Genomic DNA, 21512 nt, shown 5'->3' on the forward strand with positions numbered 1-21512 from the left:
CACCGGCGGCTGCGCGAAGGGCAGCGGGACCGGGGGACCGGGGGGGCAGCCCTTGGCGCCCGAAAGAGGAGGTAGAGGAGGGTCAGGAAACATCCCCGGTACCTGCTGAGTGCTGAAATCCCAGCCCAAGTAATAGGGAACCGCCATGGTGCGGCAAAGCCCGCCCTTAACCCGGAGAGAGAGAGGGGGGGGCCGTTTGCAAGCCCGCCCCCCCCCCGGGCAGGAGGTGGCTGTAGAGTTAATGAGTGCTGGGGAGTCGTTAATTAACGGGAGAGGGGACTAACTCATCTCATCCATTCCTTAAGATGAGGGGGGAGGGCTGGGAAAAGAGGTGCTGGTCGGTCGCTGAGCTATAGGGCTGTAGGGGGCAGGTGGTAAACACCAGTAATTAAACGCTAATTAAGCGCGCCGCAGCAGTTGTGTAGCGAGCGACCGGTAAACGGAAGGAACTTCATACCCCTCCCCCCGCCCAAGTCCAAAGGAATTCACCAAATTTAAAATATTCTATTAATATGTGCTGGCCCTGTTGGGGTAGCGCACCCTGGCTTGGCACAAACACAGTATTCCACCAAAATAAAAAAATAAAAATAAAATAAAATACAATACAATAATATAAAATAAAATATGCAGGATTGTTACTTTGACTGAAGTTTGGGGTTGTGGTTTGTCTTGCCCCCCCCTTCCCAAGCTGGGAGGGTTTGGGGAGGCTTTAGATTTTTTTTGCGTTACCTGCCATAGCATGTGACGAGCAAAGTGGAATTGCTTAATCAGAAGAAGGCTCATCTAAAATATGCTTGCCTTCTGCAATCAAGGCGGTGTCTCAGCAGAGCCTTAATGAAGTCAAATAGGTTTTGCATGCCCAGGGTCTTAAACTGTTTTAACGGTACAAATAGTTTAGTTGAAATGCCCTTTAAACTATAAAATGTTCCTAAATTTTGTCACCTACCGAACGTATTAAATATATTTTGTCATATACCCAGTGACTTCATAGAATCATAGAATGGTTTGGGTTGGAAGGGACCTTAAAGATCATCGAGTTCAACCCCCCTGCCATGGGCAGGGACACCTCCCACCAGACCAGCTTGCTCAAAGCCCCATCCAGCCTGGCCTTGACGTCTCAAAGCCCTAAATCCCACAGGTTTATACTTCTAAGATTTCTAGTTATTACAAAGAAAAACCTTTAAAACATTAATCCCCAAGACTGTCAACCTACAAGGCAAACATTCTAATATACTGACTTTTAAACCAATCATATTCTATCATATCAACTTTGAATATTCTGTATTGAGAGTACCCGCATTAGAGATGTGATCACAAAATCTTCAAATAAGATAGAGTTTAAATTAAAGTTGACTGAAAAATATTTACATTATGGGAGTCCCTTCAAATGCAGAGTGGTGTCGGCCTGCATTTTAGAGTCTAATCCTGCAAATTTATCTGAAGAGTTTGCAATGAGGAAACACCCTGATAGAGTAAGTGGAAGTACCAGTCCCTTTAAAAATAAAGGTATGTAGAATTGTCACCCAGTTTGTAGTTTGTCTTCTTTCAAGCAGATGGCCACCAGGCAGTGGTGGAATTTCCCTGTCCCAAAGGAGCTCGTGCTGGATGGAGCTGCCCTGAGCAAAGGTCTCCCTTAACCAAGAAGAGGCTGTGAAAGGGACTAAAGTTTTTAAAACATTACCAAGAACAGTTTCCCTAGCGTAACTCTTACCAGACAACAAAGGATCAAATAACACACAGAGGCTGCTTTGCCATTAATTCAGAACGTGGCTGGTGAGCCTGGGAAGAGAGTTTTGCTCTGCCCTTTCACCTTCTGCATATTCCCTATCAACAAGTAACACAAACGGAGGCTGAGGTTTGAAACGCTGTGATTTTCAAAATATAACTATTCACAAAAATGAACAGAAACTTAAGTCAGTCCTGAAGAAAGCCATAAGAATGATAAATTACTTCAGAAAAAGAGACATTAGTGGATTATTAATTATGTTTGCTAAAGGGGGTATTGGTTCGTAGAAAGGAAACTACAGTTTATAAATAAATACAGCAATCTGATGAAGCTGTAAGAATCAATTATATTCTTCAGCAATGAGATCGGAAGAATAGTCCTAAAAAACAAGAAATACTTTGCCTTAAGCAGCACAGAAAAGTTGGGGCTGGAATAACCACCCTCATGTTATCAGATCAGGAACAAGGATGCAAAACAATAGCGTAGGAGAGTCCACTCAGGGACAGAATGGGAATGTCAATATTGCTACTTTCACCCTTCATGTTTTTCTAGAGAAAATAGGAAAGTTTGGAGAATCATTGCCTCACCCAGTCACTGTCTTGCCCATCCTTCCATCAAGGCAGTGTTCTCTCTAATTTAGTTGTTTGTGTGCAGAAAATGTGCATTACTGCAGTTCTTTGCATTAAAGTTTATGCTAGCACATACTGCCATAACCTCCAAAATTGTTTCTTGAAAGCCAACAAGGTTTAGCTGAGCAGTTATCAGGGAAGTTGCAGTCATGTACTAGTGATGCTTCAGCACTGACAAATCCAGAATTTCCAGAGGGGATGGACAAAATGCCGTTTATAATTGAAATGTCACCACTGCAGATTAACAGCTTGAGGCAGAGCGCAGATTAATCACTCAAGACACATAGAGCAGGGTAAAGGGAAAAGCGAGTTTATTCCCCTTTCCCTATTAACTAGTTTCTGACCTGATGGAGAAGCAATACTTCCAAGCTCTGCTAGGCCCTTGGCTGTTTTGATAAGTTATAACTAGTATGACAATTAACGCTTTTTTTTTTCTTCCCCCACAGTCAAGTTAACGTCAATTGCACATTCATTTCAATTAATTGCAAAACGTAAATTATTTTAACTGTATTCCATATTCCTGCGTACTGAGATTTTTCACTTTTTTATCCTCACACTGAGTATCAAAATCTGCCTCTGATCTCAGCTGCACCCTGATACGAGCTTAGATTTAACTGCCTTCTTCAGCTTTACACGGGTGAACTCCTTCAAAACCAGTGACAGCCTAACTACCATGCTTCATTATCATCACATCATCTCAGACGTGCCAACAAGCTAGAGAACAGACAGACCAGAGCTTTGATATAAATTAGGATTACTGTCCTGACAGAAGTCATCATAGAATCATAGAATTGCCCAGGCCAGAAGGGACCTCCAAAGCCCATCTAGTCCGACCTCCCCGCAGTCAGCAGGGACACCCCCAACTAGACCAGGTTGCCCAGGGCCTCCTCGAGCCTCTCCTTGAATATCTCCAAGGATGGGGCCTCAACCACCTCCCTGGGCAACCTGTTCCAGTGCTCCACCACCCTCACAGTGAAGAACCCTCTCCTAATCTCCAGTCTAAATCTGTTCCCCTCCAGCTTGAAGCCATTGCCCCTCATCCTGTCACTACAGGCCTTTCTAAACAGGTTCTCCCCAGCCTTCCTGTAGCCCCCCTCAGGTACTGGAAGGCTGCTATTAGGTCTCCCCGGAGCCTCCTCTTCTCCAGGCTGAACAACCCCAGCTCCCTCAGCCTGTCCTCGTAGCAGAGGTGCTCCATCCCCCTGATCATCCTCGTGGCCCTCCTCTGGACCCTCTCCATCAGGTCCATGTCCTTCTTATATTGAGGGCTCCAGACCTGCACACAATACTCCAGGTGAGGTCTCACCAGAGCAGAGTAAAGTGGAAGAATTACCTCTCTGGACCTGTCCAGTTACCCTTATTTATCCAGGGTGCATAATTTAATGGGCAGTGCTCACACCATCACAGGGGGTAACAGGCGGCCACGGCCAACTACAAAGCTACCAATCTTTTTGCTTCTAGTAGTAAATTGTGGGCATCTATCTAGTTATTTTGGCACAGCAGCTGAATATTTCTAAGCCTCAAATCACATTTGTAGGTGAGCATAGGTTGGCACAGCAGAAACAATGGGACAGGAAAGAGTCACTGCACATACAGACGTTGGTTGCACACACACAATACAACTGCAGCAGCCGCTATTAGACCTACCACTGTTGACCTGCTGGCACAATTATCCTTTTCCCAACAAGAAATCTTGTGGGTCTTTAATTAAGCCTCAGAAACATTAAACATAGTAAGCTGGGTCAGATAAGTGCCAACCTATTTGCCAAGTAACAGTCACGAGCAATGCTGCTAATTAGGTGGGAGATGTTTACAATGTTAAGCTCCAAGTAACACAACGATAACACGTTAACACATCACCTTAAAAAAAAAAAAAAATTCAGCTTGAGCACTAGTCCTACCTACTGGAAAGGTATCTGAACAACGACAACGCTCTAAAGGTCATTCCCTTTCTACTTAGCATTGCAGGTACTCTGTTATCACAAAATCTCTGGCAATGTTTAACCAAGTACGGGTAATATAAAATGCACACAGTACCATACACTAAAAGATGAAGTTGCTGTTCTTTTTATTGAGATGGCATTATAACACCAAAAATGTTTTACTTTCCCTAAATATGCACCTATCTATCTGTTGAAGTAACTTTTGAACATGGTTTTGTGGTAACCATTGTGTTTGTTCATACCTCCAAATGTTGTGGAGAGTTTCATTCACTCTGAAAAAGTAAGTATTTGATGTTTAAAAGCAATGGGTCAAGGTGGCTGTTATCCAGCTCGATCATCCTGACTGTACTGGATGAAAGTATGTATAAAGATCCAGCAAATGCCCTGTGCATGAGCTCCACAAGAGGAATCCCAGACCACGGTTGTTACATGGAGACAGAAGACATAGCTTATTTAGGTATAATAATTATTCCACAAACTTATTGATTTAATTCTTGACATGTGCATATTCAAACTCCCAGGTGTGGTACTGCATGAACCAATTAAGGTCCTTCACAGAGACCTCATGAAGAACCAGTGCAAGATTCCATATAGGAGCATATAAATGTACATGAACAATGGGTACAAGAAATGAATTTAAATGATGGCTCAACTACACAAGCTCAATTATACTGTTGGTTTCACAGATATTGGTCAATTTGCAGCTTTTATTTAATCATGTACATAAGATCCTCCAATTTCACTTCTATCAAATTCAGCACAACATGTGTTGACTTCAGTGGGTACTGAATTGGGCACTGTGGACTTGTATCTGGTTTTACATACTCTAGCTTTACAGATGTAATTTCATTGACTCAATTAGGCTACCAGTGATTATGAAATGCAGTACAAATTCCTCATGAGATCTCTGCATGGAAGTGAAGCAACGAATGTTTCTGAATGGCAAATTACATTTAGGATACTTTCCTCCCCTGCACAAATTTCAAGTCCATATTCAGTCTCACAATAGTAATAGTACTTAAGCATCCTCTTTGGAGGACTATCTTAACCAGAGTCATTTGCAGGGCTTATTAAAGTTAACTTATACACCCGGCAGATTTCCTTGAAGATGAATACTCAAGTGGTTTGTGTCTTATTGCTCAAAAGCAAATATCTCAGAAGCAAGATGTTGTCATCCAGATAAAACTTTTCATTAACAACAGATTAACCAGTTCTTTCATGCTGTACTTGATTCTTATCAAACTCCACTTACAGATAAGTACATTTTATTGATTAAAAACAATCAAAGATAAACTCATTCGCACTCAAACAACCCCTGAAGTGGAAACTAATGAGGGCCAAGCCTTGCACTTTTCAGCACCATCCTGCAAGGATCAAAAATAATTTTGCAATCAAGAATGAATCAAAATCATATTTTTACAGGTGAAAAAATCAAGGCAAAAAATGTATATAGCTTATCCAATTTGTTTAAGACCCTGCTTAAAATTCTCCCAGAGTTCCTACATATGTAGTATGTCTGATGGGAGAACAAATAAACACAGGCTGCTCTCACTGCCCAGAGCTGTAGCCATCATAATTCTATGGAAAGGATAGATATCTGACTTAGATGAATTCAGTGATTTCAGTGTGACTGCATTTGCCATCCCTTCTCAACGCATGCAAAGCCAGGCATGTGAGTATTAAAGGTGAAGCAGAGGATGATTGGTAAGAAATCCTCCGTGCTAAGTTGGTGTCCTTGATTTAAGCCACCCGGGCAGAGCACAGGATCAGAAATGCCAGAGCTCACTACTGGACTGGAGCTTCTACCTCATTCTGGGCACACCAATGTTTTGCAAAAACCCCTCCCCATCACTAGGGCTGGATCAGTGGTTCTGGATTCAGTCACTCAGGAACCTAAGGAATAGAAATTCGGTGAGCCATTTTACAGCCTGTACTAACTGGGCAACCTTCTCAGATCAGCTAAAAAAAATAGAATTTCTGATTCTTTTTTGATATACAGCTATATTGACATATATCTTCACACACACACACTACCTAGTTACATTTACACCAAAAAATAATACATCATCAGAAAGTCCTGGGTTCTGACTGCTTAGCCAGTCACTACCTGTCGCATCCTTTAAGGTTGTGCTTTCAAATAATAGAAACATACGTGCTCTTATCAAAAATCTCATTAAACAATTACTACCGATTCTACCAATAATGTCTGGAACCCAAATAACAGCAGCCACCCTGCTTCTACCTTTGCTTTTGTTATTACATTTTCTAACAATAGTCACTTTCTAACACTTCAAGACTGCATTTAAATTTAAAAAAAAAATAAAATAAAAAAAAATAAAACAACCCTGCTACTATAGAAAGCTAGAGAAAGGGGATTATCACAGTAACTTTGATTTTCCTTCTCAGTGCCAGTTAAAAACTATGGATATTTCTATTCCCTCTTTGTAATCCACAAGAACAGTGTTGGACATCTCTATAATTCCGCACATGAATAACGTGAATAGTCATGGATACCTCTGGTCCCAGGTGTGCAGTAAGACCCAGTGTTACACGAAGTGCATTCAGTCAGTTAACTAATATGAGCACTTTTAATTATCTTTAAATCAACAATTATTCCTAGAAGGTCCTCCAAACATTTTTTTAACAAAAAAAACTAATTTACTACTCAAAAATTAATTAGTATGAGATAAAATTAGTTGCATCTTTTTCAATGAGATTTTGCAACCAAGGTCAAGGGCAGTAAACATCTACTTCAAGTTATAAAACCCATTGCTTTTGGATTACGAAGTATTCTTTTTTTTTTTTTTTTGCCTCAAGGAAATGAAAAATTGCTTTCATTGTGTGATAGAAGAACAGACTTAAGGGAAATATGGCACTTCAGACTCCAGTGGGTAATCAAACAAAAATCACTCACAGATGACATTTTTGACAGGAGTTTGTTCAATTAAAGAAAGGCAAGTTTTTACACAGACCTAATCACGGGCAATGAATTTTCAGAACCTATACTACTGTTAGGAAATAGGAATACTAGTGCTAGGAAATGGCTTGACTGCTTAAATTCTTCAGCAACCTACAAGCCAAATGGGGGTCTCTAACATATTAGGGCTGAGGCAAGGATAGTCATTCCACTCCAATAGTGCCACCTGCTGCAGATTTTAAAAGTATACAGTGCTCTGCAGATCCCAGTTACTCAATTTAAGAAAGACTGAACAACTGACTGATATAATCAGAAGTCATAATTTTGTGTGTATGTATGACAATACAAAAATTAAATATTTTTTTTAATTAGTAATACAGGCTCCGGGTACAAAGGAAGTTGTTCCATGACGGCATAAGAACAGAACCCACAAATAATCCATTTTCAAGTTTATGTCAGTGGCATAACAAGGATTAGTTACATCAGCTCACTACACACCAAAACCACATTTAACCCTGTGTATTTTGTGATATCACAGAGATCAGACCTGCAGCTCCTTTTGTGAATCATATCCTGGTTGCAAATCTTCCCACAGGTGTGTCTAGGTGTGTGTGTATTCTACACACATGCCTGGATAGCAAAGCATAGACACACAAACACACACATACACACAAACACCTATATACACACCTCTTGAGACTGATTTAAGACGCCCTGTTCACAGGCTTTCCCTGAAAATGAAACAAACTATATGGGACTGGTTCAGCAACACAAAAGCTAATCCCATTCCTGGTTCCAGCGATGTGCTGTACCACCTGGACCCATTCACTTCATTTCATCAGGCATCTGGATTCTTCTCCCTGTTTCTGGTTTTGCTGTTTACCCGTGCAACTGTTTGGGAAGAGACTGCCTTGGATAATCCATTTGCATAACTAAGCATGATGGCTTTTCCATAAGGGAATGGTAAAGTGCAAATAATTGATAATAATCCTAATTTCTGATCAGATGCAAACTCAGTATACTTTAAATGCTCTTCTAAGGAGAAGTTAAATGTACATCTTTTAAGACAGAGCCTACATTTCATGTTCAAGGATGCTATCCTGGTAATGCTTTCTGCAACACATAGTCAGGTTGCACAAGTCACTTTCACAGGAGGTCAGCGAGTCAAATAGTGTGACCGGAATTTTAAAAAGGTTGGGTAACTTTTATGACCATTAATAATGTTTGTATTGAATGCCAGCTCAAACTGTAATGAGGTTAATTGAATCTCCTGCCCCAATGTATAAACCAACTGCCTGAAGGTCCAAAGGAGGACTCCATGTGCCAACAACTCGGAATGCTGAACAAACAAGGCAATTGAGGTACTTTCTACAGAGCACTGGGTGTTTGTCACTACTAAAGGCAAAATATCAAAGTAGATCTACCAAAGCCATGATGCATCAGAACAACCCTAACATGACACATGCTTTTTCCAGGGTCCAGGGAGAAGCTAGCTGGAAGAGTATCTACAGAGCCTGACAAAGCATTGCGTTCACTGTCCTACCTGTGGCTAAAGCAGAACAAGACTGCAGTTGAGGTAGACAATGCAGTTTGCAAGACACAAGGACATTGGGAAGGCAAAAGTAATTAATAGTAAGTGAGTTACAGCAGACTTACACAGGAGCCTGCTGAGCCTCACCAGAACTCTATGCACTGCGTGGTCACCTGCGGACGCACAGCTTCCCAAGGGATTCCCAAGGTCTGCAGGATACAAGCCCGATTCAGTAAATCATTTATAATGCAAATCATCGCATAATTTCGGCAAGTAACTGGAAAAACACAGCACACCAGCATTCTTTCCACCCGCTGCCCTTTCACACAGTTTTTATGCAATGTTTCTCCTTGCAGGGAACCTAGCAAATGCACAATTATATTAAAACTACTGTTTAACTGCATTGTTTTTTTCATGTGCTACTCTCTTGGGCCGTTGCAATCAGATGGAACTGTTTCAGGGACAGAGACTTGCAGTTTATAGTCTTATACTTTATTTGATATGATCAAAAGCCACATATTTTTAAAAATATTTTGCCTTGTTATTAGATAATACGATAGCATGCATGCTAAGTTTTAAAATGTGGCTTACCATGCATTTGAAGTGTTCTCAGTAAGGAAATTGTTACTTCTATAGTTTATTTTATCTAATATAAAAAAAATATAATATATTTTATAAAACAAAAAAGGCAGAAAAACTGAATGAGCTGGAGTAAGGTGCTGCCATCTCCAGCCTCTCAATTCCAAGGCCGTTGTCACGTACTGCTTTGACTCCACACCCAGGTCTGGACACTTCTAGCACATTTCTTAAAAGGGAACAATAAGCACAGGAGAGTTAAGGAAGGGAGAGTGGAGGGGAAAAGATGCAAAATATGTGGAAAGAAACCTAAAGAAAGATTTTCCTGGTGGAAGTACTGCCTGGGGGAGGTCACCATGACAGCATCCCTTTAAGAATTAACACCACCACATAAACCAGTATTACCCAGCCCTTTGTGCACCTGACTGTGTTCAATGAGGTTTTGTATTTCACTGTTTTTTTTGGCAGAGCTTTGTATGGTCGCAACCTTAAGTCAACATTAAATCCAACTATCCAGTTATAATCATGAACTCTGTATGCGGTAGCTCCAGATGCACTGCAGGGAAACAAGCTGACTGAAATCCACAACTTCAGAGTAGACCACACAACTTCTGAAAGAAGTCACCTTACTTAGGAAAAAGTTCCTTGCTCATCTAGGAAGACTTCAGGTGCTTCGTATGTGATTTGCTTTTTTTTGCCAACACAATGAAGGAAATGTCCTGCTTCTGCACGACTTTTTCTTCCTTGTTGGAACAGATGGTGAAGGCTTACAAATACATGACTGGTATTTTTTCAGTGACTCATACCTCAGCCTGGACACTCCTAACACATTTATTAAAAGGGAACAATAAGCACAGGAGAGTGAAGGAAGGGAGAGTGGAGGGGAAAAGACACAAAATATGTGGAAAGAAACCTAAAGAAAGATCTTCCTGGTGGAAGTACTGCCTGGGGGAGGTCACCATGACAGCATCCCTTTAAGAATTAACACCACCACATAAACCAGTATTACCCAGCCCTTTGTGCACCTGACTGTGTTCAATGAGGTTTTGTATTTCACTGTTTTTTTTGGCAGAGCTTTGTATGGTCGCAACCTTAAGTCAACATTAAATCCAACTATCCAGTTATAATCATGAACTCTGTATGCGGTAGCTCCAGATGCACTGCAGGGAAACAAGCTGACTGAAATCCACAACTTCAGAGTAGACCACACAACTTCTGAAAGAAGTCACCTTACTTAGGAAAAAGTTCCTTGCTCATCTAGGAAGATTTCAGGTGCTTCGTATGTGATTTGCTTTTTTTTGCCAACACAATGAAGGAAATGTCCTGCTTCTGCACGACTTTTTCTTCCTTGTTGGAACAGATGGTGAAGGCTTACAAATACATGACTGGTATTTTTTCAGTGACTCATACCTCAGAGCAACAGGCTTCAGATCGTCATAAGCAGCCAACCAAGATGGATGTAAGCTTACTTGAGGAGCAGAAAGCAGAAGCAAAAACTGCAATCGCACATTATTGTATATGACCATATAAAACAGAAGCAAAAACTGCAATCGCACATTATTGTATTTAAAACAGGTATGCTTTTATTTATAGGAAACAATGCAGATGTAGATGTAAAGACTATTGCTTTAAATCTTGACTAACTCCTAGCTTTGTTCTTTTTATGCTCAGCTTCCAGAGAGGTACAAAGTTAATTCTTTTTCTGTCATTTTGCTTTATTATTCTTTTCACTGACTGGTGGTTTTACATCAATTAGCTTCACAGCAGGGAAACACTAACAGGAATTTGAAACAGATGAATGTATTTCAGACAAGGTTTTAGAGTTTTTGTATCGGTAAAGTAAAATTCTAAACATAAATGTCAACTCTTAGAGCAGCCAAATATTTTTTGTCTATCATCAGTATATTTGTGCAATGCATTCTGTAACATTTCTGCTCTCTTGAATTCTTCCATCAGAACAAGCAATTCTGGGTCTTCTGTCTCTCTTTCCATTTTTTTTATCTGTGTAAAGAAATGTGTCCTACAAGACTACAAGAAGCAATAGCAAATATCAAGTGACTACCACCACTTGGGTTTTGGTTGAAAAATAAATTATACTAAGAACCATAGTGGGTAATAAGATCCAAGCTTTGAACAAGAAGTCCGGTTTTGAAAGTGTTTTCACTGCATATTGCTTGGAAAGTACCCAAGCAGAAAGACAAGTAACAATATATATCATTCATCTACCTGCTATGTCAGATTTTATATAAGAAACTCTCAAATATTTTAAAGTTTTACTTAGGCTACTGCTTACAATATTACAATGATATATTTTAATTTACTCTCCGAGCTGAAGTGACATTGAGAATACTAAGTCAATTAATGAGGTTGTCTTCTCATTCACCTCTCATATTAGTATTTAGCTCAACAAATGCAGAACTTAAGTTATTTCCTTCTTTACACTTTCCTCTACATTTTTCAGCAGCTCTGTATTTTGGCCATGACAGACTATAACATCTAAACAATTTAAAAACCATGTAATTATGAACTATACGACAGATTCACTTCTTCAATATTCTTTCATCCAAATGTCTAGAAAGTCTCATGGTAAAAGAATCTACATCTCTGTGAGGAAGGAAAAGATATATAGATGTATAGATATATAGATATATATAAGCTTATTTTATCAGGTATGAGAAGGCAACTAACTTGAAGACAAAACAGTCCATCTAATCAGCTATAGCAAAAACATAAGTCAGTTAAAGAAAGGAAGCAGAAGTCTGTATTCAGATTAAATTCAAATGGAGCTTCAGATACAACGAATGTAATCAGAGCAGACTTTTTGCAAGGACACCATTTGAAGATTAAAGAAAAGACATAAGAAAGTAGGACTGCACAGTTTCTGCATAGTTTAAAAAGGGCTGGAAGTTCACATAGAAATATTTTCATATACATACATACATATACACATAATCCAAAACATTCACAAAACCACATAACCTACTGCACTGAACTTCTGTCTTTAAACAAGGATTAATGTTACTGTTAGAAGCAGCTGAAGTTTGGGGTTTTTATGTTATGCTGAGTTCTCAATGTCCTGAAAGGTGATCTTATACATTCCTGTGGTTTGGAAGGTGGGAAAGCTAACATAGCTCAGCACTTTGAACCTGTTATATGCACTGCTTTCCAAAAGCACATCCAGCAGAAGCACTGCCATATCAGGATAGCCTGCTGCCCTACACTCCTGAAGTTACAAGCTTAAACTATCCAGAAATTCCAGCTAGTACCAAAACACAATTCACGTATGGATCAATATTTTGTACTGGAGGCAAATTGTTTCCCTACCTAGAGGGTAGAATTATGGCTGGGCTGGGAAGGGGACCGTGACAGCAGCACCACAACCCCACACATACACAAAAACCTCATGAGATTTAAACCTCATGGAAGGGGAACACCTTCAGTCTCCCCCAGTCTTAAAAATCTCTGCCAAAAGTCTTTGTTTTAACTACTGAAACCCTAAATTGTTCCTGCCTGAAAGACCAGCTGACCTTCCTTGATGCCATAGGGGTTTTGAGCATTTCAGGTTCATTGCACCACAGCTGGAATGGTAACTCCAAGTTTCCTTGAGGACTTTTAGCTTTGTATGTCACTACCTCTTTACCAGAGTCATGAAATTGTGGACCCTTAACAGAGCTTAAGATTATCTAACTTTTCTAGGGTTTTGACTGCTGGGTTAGTAACTAAGAAGTCACCTGAAAACAGCTTTCTTCTGTTCCTTTCCCAGTAGACACAGCCACTTTCATGCTTCTGCCTGTTCCTGATTATCTGAGAACAAAGAGTATGACAAGATTTGAAAGTCGCCAGCTAGGGGATAATACAGTAGTGTATTCATTATTTATTGGCTAAGAAGCCTGAAAAACAGTATTTACTTTAGGAATTAAATGGGAGCATTCAGCTCATGCAGTCACAACAGAATAAACACTGGGGCTCTGACTGCAGAAATCTCTTCCAAGAATTTCCCAATCTAACTTGAAATAAGATTAACTTTTGTCACTCCAGAACTTTAAAAATATCTATCTATGATGACAGCATATGAAAAAGGCCAAATGGTAAACAACCCTGCAACAACGCTATTATGCACAATTAAAAAAAGAAAAAAAAAAGATTAAAAAAGGAAAAGAAAGAAGCAGATCAAAGATCTGACTACTTAAAGCTTTCTTTACAAGTTTAGAGAGTGCTGAATGTGTCACATTGTCACGATTCAACATGTCGTGGTTCAGGAGTCTCACATTTCTATCAGAGGTTATGGCTCAATTTTGCATACTCCACCTGTAGCCAAGGAATCAAATCAAACCTGAACTCAAAACCAGTCCAGACTATTAAAATTGGACTAGATGCCTTACTTCGAACTGCCCGATCGAGTCAAGCCAGATGATAATTCTTCTGATGACCTCCTTTGTAAGGTTCAAGATAAAACCTGATGTCGCCTATCGATGCCAGTTCAGCCAAGAGTGCAACTAGAGCCCCAAGAACATGTAAAGCTGCATCACCTCAGTTTCTCACTTCTTTTTCTCTTGTTTTTTCTCTCACATATGGAGAACAAGACCTAATTTTTGTCACTTGGTGCAATATTGTGCTGTTCTGCAGAACACACAAGGCTCTATTTTGCAAGTGGACTTTTTGTAGCCACCCAAGCTCAGCTTTATTTCCTTTTTCTGTTTCATAACTTTGATTCTCACTGTTCCATGACAGAGAACTGTGTGTTCTTATCTCTATGACTGGTTTCACCCTAGGAAATTCCCTCAGCGTACTTCGCTGTATAGACACGTGCACAAACACAGGTATATCTCTAAGCTCTGCCTGTGCTTTAGACTCCCTTCTCCTGGTAACGCTGCAGGAGAGCAGGAGATGTGGGCTGACACAGTTCTCTCTCCCAGAGCTGTGCTGCAAAGCAGCTCTTATCAGATCAACTCTACACAGCCAACCCAGGGAGCAGAAAACATTCTGTGATATTACACTGGTGTTGTTGCTTCAGCAGTGAGAGCCGAAAGCAGCAGAGAAAGCCCCTCCTTAGCCAAAGCCCTGTTGTACAGGTTCATTTACTGCCAGTAAATCAGCTGGGCCTGACATCTTCAAATATTTCCTTGTAACAATGGTATGGAAGACAGTTATAAAGAGGGTGTTGTGCTATTGGGTTTTTTTAACAGCAGCATCCCATTCAAACTAGCTTCATTTCAATTCAGGGTTACAATCCTTTTAAAGTGGGTACTCAAATACTCTGTTTCAGAGTATAATCAGGGCTCTTCTTTGTCTACTTTTTTCACTTTAATATGCTTCGTAACTCATACTGCAACAGATACAGTTCCTATAACTCAGCCCTGTAAATAAGGTCAGCATTCTGCACAACTCCTACTTTAAACTATATTTATACTAACTGAAGTATATTTCATTGGTACTTGTAGTATCAACAGCACTGTTTAGTTTCTATTCATTTTCAAAGGCATAGGAAGCCCGTCATTCTCAGTAATTTCATGGCTGCTATATATAATTAAGTAGTATTAGCATTTCTATCCCTAATATCTTATACATTTCTAACAGTAACTTTTATACTGACCAGATTCTCTCCCACTGTTGCAGCTATTCTATACCTTTCATGGAGCAAGCAGATTTTTCCTCTGTGTGATCATTCAGACAACACTAATGTGATAAGCTTTACACCATTTATACTGACTACAATAGTAAAATTGCAGTAAAATATTAAAATACAAGCCTATGTGTTAATAATCCCTCGTTAAGAAAAAGAAGAAAGAAATTCATAATTTGGTTCATTCACAGTCACAGTGTTTTTAAGTTGTGAATACACACTTCAAAGAGTATGAAACAGAACATTATTGTCTTTCAAATCACAGCACCTACCAAGACACGGAGGAAGTCCCTGCTCACCTTACAAATTTTTGCTTACAAGCAATTAATTACTGAAAGTCAATTCTCAATCTGTGTTGTTAATGAGTCTTAGAGTACTGGTTAGATCAATATTGACTTGATAAATCTCCATTTCCATTTGGCTGACCCTAGGGTACCATTTATGTCCTCAGAACTGCAAAACCGAGCATGAAATATTTCTAGTCCATAACCCAGCATCAAAAGAATTTGCACTCCTCTCAACCACAGATGGAAAGAGCACACATAAACTCATGTGTTAAAGCTCTTCAGTTGAGTTTCTGACACAGAAATTACACCCTTATTTTTTGCCGCCATAGTAACGTGCATGTATGGATTTCTCTTGTAGGTGAACATGAATCTGTTCTCCCAGAATCAATGGTCAATGCTGTTTTAATTAATAAAAAAGTTAGAAGATCAAAGTCATTTACAGAATGCGTTCCTGTCAGAAAGGTCAGTCTGAAGATGGCCAGCGATGGCAGCATCCAAGACAACTCACCGTGGCGTACCCACCTGGGAATTCACCGCCTGGCACAAGCCCCTTGTCAAGGAGCTCCCTGGGATCATTCCCACTGCAACAACAGGCCATTCAGTTTTGACAACCAGAGACTGATTCCAAAGGAAAACGGCACACTGCAACCCAAGGAATCAGAAGGAGAAAGTGAACTATTCGCGCCCAGTCAACTGGGAAGTTCGAGCACGTTGAAAGGTTTCAGCAAAGAGAATGGCAGCAACATTGCAAGCACCTGCCCAAAGCCTCCACTGAAATCAGCCACTTCAGCAGGTCGGACACATCAACTTACTTCTTCTACAAAATGCAGGCCAGCCTGCAACAAACTGAACTTTTACCCTTTCCCTAATAAAAAGGGGCCCAGAATTTCTGAAGCAGCAAGGAGGCTTGGATTATACGTCTCACAATGAAGACATTCTGTACTGCAGAAAACTTATGGCAAAACCTTGACTAAAACTTAAAATAGCAAAATAGTCTTCCTAGTTACACTGGTCAACCCGCTGAGGGTCTACTATTTTTATTAGCCAAGGAAGATCCTTACTATATGATCTGTTGTTTTACAGTACAGCGTAAAATGAGATGTTCTCATGAAGATGCTGGGCTGCAGTGACAGATACTCACTTCTGTCATTTCAGATGTAAGAGTGACTTTACGTGTGTTTTGTTTTGTTTTTTCCTATTTTCAGGTTACTCATTTTAGAAACTAAGATTTTATCACAGCAATATTTGAAATATCTGAAAGAGCTGTAGCAAATACTAGTAAAATTACTGATGAAGCAAGTAGGCTAAATTTCAGTATGTTACAATTCAATTAGACAATAAACAAGTAACAAAAGAAACTGTATTGAAGGTGATTAGTACACTTAACATATGATTTCATTGTTCACTTTCCTCAAAAAGGATATTCAATATACTGTGATGTCTGTATTTTTAAAATAAATGAATAAAACCTCTGAACTTTTCTATTGTTTAAATGGGACTTGGTAAATATCACCTGTTTCTTACACATAAATTCTATAATATATTGTTGGTTCCTATCTATCTCCAGTGTTTCATTAGAAAATAAAAGTCTGAAATAATTACTTTGCTCCTTGATACCCAGTATCAACATACCTTCCTTAAGAGAAGTACAATGCATCTTTCTGCAGGTACAACTGTTTACCCATTTCAACTACACAAATATAAATGTCGTAGTACAACTATTTTTTATAGCTAGGGTTTAACATTTTCTACATTTTTTTAACATTGTGGCACAACTGCACTACAAACCTGTGCAAGTTTTTAGAAGTAACTAGCTATTTTTGATCTTCCCTGCTGCCAGATCTTTAGAGGAAGGAATCCCTGTTTTGCAGGTGCTTTTCAATGATAAAAATACGAGCTACACATCACCCACTTCTGGCTGCAAGTATTCAGGTGGGTCTCTTTCTCAAATGTAGGCTTCAGAAAAATTGGACTTGAAATGTCTCCCCGTTTCATGATGACATTAATTTCAAGCTATACACCTGGCAGCCACTGGCTCTTCTGAACCATTCCATATCTACCTGAGCCCTGCAAGGACACCAAAATAAGGATCAGGTGGACGGTCCACAAAGCTCTTCCCGATCCCTCCAACCAGTATGCAAGCACACATCCCCAGTTACCACCACTGTCTCAAAATCACACCATCCACACCCAAAAAAAATGAGGAAAAATAAAAAAAAGAAAAGATGCCAAAGATGCTCAGCTGTGGTTTACATCCTTCTAGACACAAACTCTTCTCAGCAAAAAAGATAAACCATCCCCTCATATGGTATCCTGGAAACAGAGTTAATACCAATGTGCAAATAAAATCCTATTGTCAAAGAAAGAACAGTGTTATCCATTTCTAAGAGAAACTACTGTTTTCTTTGCATCCAACACCCCTTCAAACCATTAATCTTCCATACAATTCCACTGACTTTTGTTGTGTTTGATGGAGCATACTACATCTGGAGATGTTTGCACAGATCGGTCAGAGCCTACGCTTCCATTGCAGGAGATTCACAGCTCTAAGTGCATCATAGTACTTTGTTAGGTCCACAAAAATAGAAAAAATATCATGGAATATAATGCTATTTCACTCTCTCTGGCCAAACGTCATTTTCTCTATGCCACTCAAGAGTTTCAGAGCCAAACTCTGTAGTGTCCCACAGCAAACCAGCCACCACCAGCAGGCAGATAGGCACGTGTCCCTTAAGATAGTGCTGAAAAGCACTAGCTATTACTAATAGCAGTGAGCACACCACAGTAACTCCTGAAGAACTGTCCACTCACCCTCAGTAAGAGCAGGAGAATGAAGACATAGGTTTGGAAAGAGCAATTCATCGTGGCTTTTTCAGGTTTTCTAGTGTTTTCAATTAACTGGTCTGCCCAGATCAGTTTCCACCTCAGATGTTGATTTCTGTTTCTGGGTAGGTGTGAGAAATTAATAAAGAATCACAGATACTTTTTTTTTTTTTTTTCCTTCACAGTGGTTACAGTATTAAAAGAAAGATTAGAAAGGGAAAAAAAAGATAAAACACAGATATGCTCAATAGGTATAGTAGGGAGGAAATACTAGATAACAACCATCCCATATGAAACAAGAAATGACATGGAGGAAGGGAAATATTATTAAACTACCATGAATATTTTAAGTATACAGTATACATTCACTTTCTATTTACTTGTCTTGCTGATTACAGAGAAAACTGATTTGTACTCCTGCCTATCGTTGTACTGTAGTGTTATTTTTGTTATATGTCCGAGTCTGTAGATGACATAAAACTAAAGCAATAGCTGAAAAAAAAACCCTATGTTAGGCAAGGGGCCACTATAAAAACTATTCAAAAATTAATTCAAGACCATTTTGCCTAGATACTTGCAATTATACACTTGAGAACATTTCAGCAAACGCAACTTAAACTTTTAAATCTTTTAAACCAGTATCACAGAAAGTTTATAACCTTACCTAGCCACCTACCTACTCTATAAACCCATTTGAACTAAATTAGTGACACTATTTTCTGCAAACACTTTTAAATTGATTTTAAAGTGCTTTGAATTAGTTATCTTAATTAAACACGGACCTTGAATATCTTGATTTAAAACTCAGTGCAGGTTTATGCATGGACTAAGTAACTAACTCCTTTGGAAGAGCTTTCATACAAACACTTTGTCCTTTCCCAAGGCTTCTCTAGCACATTACTGAGCTTTGTACTGACTGGAACTTATTGAGAAAAGGTATTTTGCCTTCAGAGAAGTCTTTCAATTTAATTTCCAATGACATTATAGAAGAACTATTCCAGTAAATTTTGATTTGTTACTGGAGTAGCTGTAGTTACGGGAAAAGTTGCTATACTTACATTTCAAGAGACTGAAATATCACACAGCCATATTGTCTAATGAGAAAATTATATTTTTCCTAAAGCACTGTACTAAAAATGAAACATGAGAAATATGAGAAAAAATGGAAAACTTCAAATATAGAAAGTTCCAGTTCTCAAGTGGACCTGATTTTCAAAACCCTTTACTGTTAGCTTCTTCATGCTTGGAGATCACGGAACAGTAACTTTAATCACGGTTACCAGAACTTTAGCAAAGTTTCAAGCACTGAACTCAAGAGTGCCGTGAAAGTAACTTTGCCCTTATTTTTTCAGTAGGCAAACTTGACTGAATTATGCACGTAGGGGAGCCTGGAATCCTGAAATTCTAGTTCAGTGTCTTGTTCACAAGCTCACGACACCTGTGGGGTTCCCATTTCCAAAGCTGCAGCGTGTAGCACCCCCACTTATTCTGCACGACTGCCTAAAGAAAATGTTTTACAGAAGGACAGTCCTGCAGGCTCATCCATTCTGGAATAAGTAATACACCAGTGCAACGTTTTCTGTCACACATCAGAGCAGTTAGAATAAAACCCCTTTGCGGCTGATCACAGAGCACATCAGAGCAGTTAGAATAAAACCCCTTTGCGGCTGGGACAGCTGGTCACACAAAAGAATTAACCCATATGAGTTAATTATTTCTGGTGTAATCCATTAAAAGAACACTTACATGTTTTACAGACACCAAAAAGATTTCAGGAACAAGCCCCAACCCTTCAGGGTTGTATCAGGGCCTCAGATACAAATACAACACTGAGCAGTGTATATGTTGTACAGCCAAATGTCTGTGTAGCCACTTACCCTAATCCCACTCTAGAACATTATGGGGATCAGCAATGACACTCCAGCACCATCACAGCTTGAGGTGGTGTTTAGTACCGGATTTTCCACATCGCACCGTGTATTCTTCCAGCAGAGTCTCTAAACCCAGGTTAACTTTACACAGCATCACCACCAGGCAAGAACCAGCCCACCACCACTGAAGGGGAATTATAAACCCACACAGGAACGCTCAGCCTGAGCACTGCTGCCCTCAAAGAGCACAGCAAAAAAAAAAACCCATGCATTGATCCTCCCTGGCACCTTCCACAGCATCCCAGCCTTTGGGGAAATGCTCCCTCCCATCGCTGACAGGAATTTCAGCCTTTTTTGCCTCACAAACAGGGAGGTGGCAGCTGAGGGGTGGCTGCAGCACCCTCAGCCTCCTCCAGACCTCTGCTCCTCCTGAGGGGAGACTCGCTGGGGAGGCCAAGCGCCTTGGGGACACCAAATTATATGCTTCAGAAGGTAGAAAGTATTTTAGAAGGTAGAATCTATCCCTGAGCAAGAGCAAAGAGCTGCAAAAAAGTCTACAAGGCCTTGCCAAGCAGGACAATTTGTATAAACAATGGGTGCCTTGCTAATTAATATACCCTTGAAGAGGCACAGAAGGGTGGTAGCGAGGGAACATCCCTCCACAGGAGGCACCCAAAACTGGCAACTGCTAAAAGCAGCAAAGATCAGCAGTAACTGGGGAAAGGTAAAGGCAGCAGTGGGAAATCACAACCACTGACTCAATTAGAAACTGAACAGAACTACCCTCCCATACGCTGTGCTGGAGCGTGCGCACATCAGTTAAAGGACATTGTAACTTTAAATGAAAACAACGGACTGTACTAACCAATAGAAATTGTTAAGATAAGGTACTAACCAATCATTTGTAATTAAGGGTGTGTACTTCTATGTTTTGAGGTGCTGGAGCAGGTCCAGAGAAGGGCGACAAAGATGGTGAGGGGTCTGGAGAATAAATCTTATGAGGAGAGGCTGAGGGAACTGAGGTTATTCAGCCTGGAGAAGAGGAGGCTCCTTGTTTGTTGTGCGGGTGTCTATTTTTGTCAGTTAGGTCGACGGTTGGACAAGATGATCTTTAAGGTCCCTTCCAACCTAGAAGATTCTGTGATTCAGTTTTGAACCGTATAAATATTCCAAGGAGTTTGTAGGCCGGTGCACTAGCTTTGTGGAGTATCACCCAGCACCCAGATCTGCACTAATAGAATACCTCTGCTCTGCGTGTACCCTGGCGTTTTACACACCGGGTAAGCTAACCCACTTTAAGGATGACACCACCACCCCAGGGGACACACAAACCCGGCTGGGCCGTGAGGCAGGACGGGGACAGCAGGACCCGCCCCTGAGGGACACCAGCCCAGCCAACACCCCGCCTCCAAGTGAGGGCAAGGCAGCAAGATGGCGGCTAGCGCGCGGCTTCACCCACGTGACGCGCCACCCTCCTCGCTCCCCTTTTCCGCCCTTCCGTAGAAACCCCGCCTTCTCCCCCGCCAATCAACGCCGGGCGTGACGCGTGCGCGTGGGCCCCGCCCCTGGCCCCGCCCCTCGCCCCC

The 21512-nt window shown here is 40.4% G+C and overlaps 2 protein-coding genes across 2 annotated transcripts in view; one reads left to right on the forward strand and one right to left on the reverse strand.

Annotated features, from left to right (window-relative positions):
* Positions 1-182, reverse strand: part of XYLB (xylulokinase homolog (H. influenzae)) — an 81308-nt gene extending 81126 nt beyond the window's left edge. Inside the window, exon 1 of the mRNA XM_014944888.1 lies at positions 103-182. Within this exon, the coding sequence (XP_014800374.1) occupies positions 103-147 (45 nt within the window). The 5' untranslated portion in view covers positions 148-182. The remainder of the gene's footprint in view (positions 1-102) is intronic.
* A 10291-nt stretch (positions 183-10473) lies between these two features.
* On the forward strand, positions 10474-16385 carry LOC106889679. Its single transcript, XM_014944902.1, is given in 4 exon segments — positions 10474-10802; positions 10840-10897; positions 15591-16099; positions 16101-16385. Coding segments are annotated over 4 exon segments (840 nt in total). The 5' UTR covers positions 10474-10631; the 3' UTR covers positions 16203-16385.
* The last annotated feature ends 5127 nt before the right edge of the window (positions 16386-21512 follow it).

The sequence above is a fragment of the Calidris pugnax genome, unplaced genomic scaffold, assembly GCF_001431845.1.
Source record: "Calidris pugnax isolate Ruff unplaced genomic scaffold, ASM143184v1 scaffold54, whole genome shotgun sequence".
Classification (NCBI taxonomy): Eukaryota; Metazoa; Chordata; class Aves; order Charadriiformes; family Scolopacidae; genus Calidris; species Calidris pugnax.